The 4869-nt window shown below is 62.1% G+C and overlaps 1 protein-coding gene across 1 annotated transcript; it reads right to left on the bottom strand.

Moving 5' to 3' along the window:
- Positions 1-1051: 1051 nt before the first annotated feature.
- Positions 1052-4830, bottom strand: RPA3 (replication protein A3). The gene is made up of 4 exons (XM_029071064.2): positions 4648-4830; positions 3042-3116; positions 2047-2155; positions 1052-1444 (listed from the first exon to the last, which is right to left on the bottom strand). Exons 1-4 carry the CDS (start codon positions 4744-4746, stop codon positions 1362-1364), a joined length of 366 nt encoding a protein of 121 aa, XP_028926897.1. The 5' UTR covers positions 4747-4830; the 3' UTR covers positions 1052-1361.
- Between the last annotated feature and the right edge of the window lie 39 nt (positions 4831-4869).

Below are 4869 nucleotides of genomic sequence, written 5' to 3'. Positions count from 1 at the left end.
ACGGAATCGATCAGTCAGTCCGTATTTTTTAGTAGGTAGGCCGGGGGGGGGGAGGGGAGTCGTTTTTCCGAGCTGCCCCCCCCCCAACTCCCACGGAAGCAACCCCCGCTTTCGTCGGTTCCGGGGCCCGATCCGAGGCCCCCCTCGAAGGGCCCCGGCCGGGCAGGACGCGGCCCCCGACTCTGTGGGACCGTCCTCTCCCCGAGTGCTCGGTACAGTGCCCGGCGCCTAGGAAGCGCTCCGTCGACGTCATCGGCGGAGGGGGAGAGACGGTGGGAAGTCCCAACCCCCGAGAAGAGGTGCCCACCGCCCACCGTGTCCCCCGCTGCTCAAATAATAATGATGACGATGGCATTTAAGCGCTCACTCTGTGGCCGGCACCGTTCTGAGCGCTGGGGTTAGATCCAAGGTCATCAGGTTGTCCCGCACGGGGCACACGGTCTTCACCCCCCTTCATCGTCTTCACTGAGAAGCAGCGCGGCTCAGTGGAAAGAGCACGAGCCTGGGAGTCCGAGGTCATGAGCTCGAATCCCGGCCCTGCCGCCTGTCGGCCGGGTGACTGTGGGCGAGTCACTTCACTTCTCTGGGCCTCGGTGACCTCAGCTGGCAAACGGGGACGAAGACTGTGGAGCCTCACCTGGGACGACCCGATGTCCCTGGATCTCCCCCGGCGCTTAAAAGAGTGCTCGGCCCACAGTCGGCGCTTAACTACCGACAGCACTGTCATCCCCGTTTTACAGATGAGGGAACTGAGGCCGGGAGAAGGGAAGTGAGTTGCCCGAGGTCTCCCGGCAGACAGGTGGCGGCGCCGGGATTAGAACCCAGGACCTTCTCATGCCCGGGCCGCAGCCACTGGGCCGTGATGCCTCTCAAAGCCCCCAGTCCCTTGGGAGAGCGGGCGGGACGAGGCCCATCTCCTCGCCTTGCGGCCTCCCCTCGGGGCCGGGGATGGGACTGCTCCGTGATCCCCGCCCCCCGGGGTTCGGCCCCCGTGCCCTCTCCTCGTCCGGCACCTCCCCCGTCCCGGTTCCGCGCTCGAAGAGTTGGGATGTTTTGTGTCGGTCGGTCGTGTTTATTGAGCGCCTCGCCCCGCGCCGAGTCTCAAACACACCGACGACCAAGAGACACGGCCCCCCCCGCCCGCAACGAGCTTACGGTCCGGTCGCTCTTGATCGTCGTTAGGGCGTTGAGCGCTTCCTACGTACCGAGCGCCGTACTCGGCGCCGGGGCGGACGGAGTCCCCAACGCCCATTCGGAGGAGGAGGAGGAGGAGGAGGGAACCGAGGCAGGAGAGGTGAAGCGAGGCCGGCCCTCGTCACTCGTCCGGTCGCGAGGGTTTCCCCTCCTTCCCGGGACCCTCCTCACTCGTGCGTCGCCGCCCCGAAGGGGTAGTACTGAGGGAAGTCGTGGATGATTTTCACGGCTTCGCTGTACAGGCCCAGATCTGCGAGAGAGGAAGGTTTGCGCCCGTCGCCTCCCGTTTCCCTCGCGGAGCGCCGGCTCCGTGCCCAGCGCCGGACCAGACGCCTGGGACGGACGGCCCGGCCGCGGGGAGAGCCCGTCCCCGCCCGACGACGGGCTCGCCGTCCACGGGACGGGGGCGAGGGTGCTTGGGGGAGAGTTGGCTCTAGGAGCTTTCGTTTTCCCGCCCAAAAAAATCACGGTATTTGGGAAGCGCTGCGTGTCAAACGCTGTTGGGGCATATTGATTGAGCGCTTCCCGTGTGCAGAGCGCTGTCCTAAGCGCCGGGGAGGGGCAATAAAACAATAAACGGAGGCCCCAGGCTCCCCCGACACCCCCTCCCTCACACTTGCCGACGGTGCTCTTGCAGCGCCTTTCCCGGCACCGTACTGAGCAGCGGGGCGGGCGCAACACGGGAAGCGAGACGGAGGGAACCGGAGGCGGGTCACGGGTTCCAATCCCGACTCCGCCACCTGTCTGCCGGGTGGCCCTGGCCAAGTGGCTTCGGTTCTCTGGGCCCCGTCTGTAAAATGGGGATGGAGACTCCCCCCCCCCACCCCCTTCCCCCGCGAACGTCTTCCTCACCGAAGCGACCGTTGTCTTCTCGGAACGGGACGAAGGCGGAGCAGAGGACGGTGCCCTTGGTGGTCACCTTGCCGACCACCTCCACGACGCCGGAGAGCTCTTCGTTCAGCTAACGGCCGCCGCCGTCGCGCGGGAACCGGAGGGAGAAAGGAGTCGGAAGCGGGACGGAGCCCGGAGGGGGAGGTGATCGTCACAATCACAGTGGTATCTGTTAAGCACTTCCTGTGCTCAGAGGAGCAGCGGGGCTTAGGGGCAAGAGCCCGGGGGACGTGGGTTCGAAATCCCGCCTCCGCCACCTGTCCGCTGGGTGACCCCGGGCAAGCCACGTCACTTCTCGGTGCCGCGGTGACCTCATCTGGAAAATGGGCACGAAGGCTGGGAGCCCCACGGGGGACAGCGGGATGACCTCATAGCCACCCCGGCGCTTAGAACAGTGCTGGGCACATAGTAAGCGCTTAACAAATACAACATCACTGTTGTCTGTTGGGTGACCCCGGGCAAGTCACTTCCCTTCTCTGGGCCTCGGTGACCTCATCTGGAAAACGGGGATTCAGACTGCGAGCCCCACGGGGGACCGCCCGATAACCTCAAATCTCCCCCAGCGCTTAGAAAAGCGCCGGACACTTAGTAAGCGCTTAACAAATACCATCGTTTTTATCATCACGTGCCAGGCACCGTACCAAGCTCTGGGGTGGATCCCAGATGACGAGGTCGGACACGGTCCCCGTCCCACGTGGGGGTGACCGTCTCGGTTCCCGTTTTACAGACGACGAGACCGAGGCCCGGGGAAGCGACTCAGCCCAGGTCACGCAGCAGACGGGCGGCGGAGCCGGGATTAGAACCCACGACCTCCTGACCCCTTCGCCGTGCCGCTTCTCCACGGGGCTTTTTGGGCCCCCCCCCCCCCTTCTTTCTGCCGCGATTTAGGTTCAGAGCGCGAGACGGCGGGAGCGGCGGGGCCAGGGGAGGCGGGCGGGCACGGCGGGGAAACTCACCGGCTCCACCAACTCGATCGTGGCGGTTTTCCCTTCTCCGTCTACCAGGACGAAAGACTTTCCGGTTGGATGAATCTGAAAGAACGAAAGGACACGTGAGCCAAAGACAAAGGGTCCTCGAAAGGCAGAGCCAGTCTCTTACTTGATAGCCGCCCTCGTCTGCGGGGTGACCTTGGGCAAGTCACTTCACTACAGCGGGCCTCGGTGACCCCGTCCGTGCAGTGGGGATGGACACCGTGAGCCCCCGGTGGGGGACGGACCGTGTCCAACCCGGATCTGCCCCTTTGCGCCCCGGCGCTTAGCGTAGTGTGGCTCGAGGCAGCGTGGCTCAGTGGAAAGAGCCCGGGTTTGGGAGTCGGAGGTCATGGGTTCGAATCCCAGCTCTGCCCCTCGTCAGCTGGGTGACTGTGGGCCGGTCACTTCTCTGGGCCTCAGTGACCTCATCCGTCAAAGGGGGATGAAGACGGGGAGCCCCCACGGGGGACGACCCGATGACCCTGGATCTCCCCCCGTGCTTAGCACATAGTAAGCGCTTCACCAATGCCATCATTATTGTTGTTGTTATTAATAAGATGAGAAACAGCGTGGCTCGGCGAAAAGAGCCCGGGCTTTGGAGTCGGAGGTCATGGGTTCGAATCCCGGCTCTGCCCCTTGTCAGCTGGGTGACTGTGGGCGAGTCACTTCACCTCTCTGGGCCTCGGTTCCCTCATCTGGAAAATGGGGATTAACCGTGAGCCTCACGTGGGACGACCTGATTCTCCCGTGTCTTCCCCAGTGCGTAGAACAGTGCTCTGCACATAGTAAGCGCTTAACAGATACCAACATTATGATGACCCTGTACCTCCCCCAGCGCTTAGAACAGTGCTCAGCACGTAGTGAGCGCTTAAAGACCAACATTATCATCACTATTAAGTCACTTCACTTCTCTGTGCCTCAGTTCCCTCATCTGTAAAATGGGGATTAAAAGTGTGAGCCTCACGTGGACCAACCTGATGACCCTGTGTCCACCCCAGCGCTTAGAACAGTGCTCGGCCCTGTATGTGTTAAGTAAGCGCTTAACACATACCAACATTATGACCCTGTATCTCTCCCAGCGCTTAGAACAGTGCTCTGCACCTATTAAGGGCTTAACAAATACCAACATCATTATTATTAGTATCCCCCACCCCAGCGCTTAGAACAGTATTTGGCACCTAGTAAGCGCTTAACGAACACCAACATTATTAGTATTACCCCCCCCCCAGCGCTTAGAACAGCGCTCTGCACCTAGTAAGCGCTTAACAGATACCAGCATTATTATTATTATTCCCCTCCCCAGCGCTTAGAGCAGCGCTCTGCACCTAGTAATCGCTTAACAAATATCAGCATTATTATTATATTATTCCCCTCCCCAGCGCTTAGAACAGCGCTCTGCACCTAGTAAGCGCTTAACAGATACCAGCATTATTATTATTATTATATTATCATCATTCCCCTCTCCAGCGCACAAACACCAACATGACGACGAATTATAGACGATGGAATGAATGAATGAATGAACGGGCTGGCTGAATGAATGAGTGGGGGGGGCGGGGCGGGGCCCAGCGCTTGGCAGAGCGTGTCGCACCTTGTCCAGGCGGCCGACGAGGCAGACGGGCCGCTCGACGAAGCGGTGGAGGGCGGCCACCCCCACGCGCGGCCGCGGCGGCTCCGCCAGCTCCGCCATGGCGCCTCCGCCCGCCCGCGGGAAACGGCGCCGGACGTGACGTCAGGGAACGGTCTCCTAGCGACCGGCGGGCGGCCCGGAAGCGCGCGGGCGGAAGTCGCCCGTCCCGGAGCGCGCGAGTCC

Source organism: Ornithorhynchus anatinus, chromosome 8, assembly GCF_004115215.2.
Source record: "Ornithorhynchus anatinus isolate Pmale09 chromosome 8, mOrnAna1.pri.v4, whole genome shotgun sequence".
NCBI lineage: Eukaryota > Metazoa > Chordata > Mammalia > Monotremata > Ornithorhynchidae > Ornithorhynchus > Ornithorhynchus anatinus.
Note: the sequence above shows the minus strand (reverse complement) of the source record. Positions and strands in the feature narration are given on the sequence as shown.

Coding starts and splice junctions, on each gene's coding strand:
- RPA3 (XM_029071064.2), bottom strand. CDS start 4,746: ATGGCGGAGCTGGCGGAGCCGCCGCGGCCGCGCGTGGGGGTGGCCGCC. Junction 3,117..4,647: donor TCGTCGGCCGCCTGGACAAG/GTGCGACACGCT, acceptor TCGTTCTTTCAG/ATTCATCCAACCGGAAAGTC. Junction 1,445..2,046: donor AGAAGACAACGGTCGCTTCG/GTGAGGAAGACG, acceptor CCTCTCTCGCAG/ATCTGGGCCTGTACAGCGAA.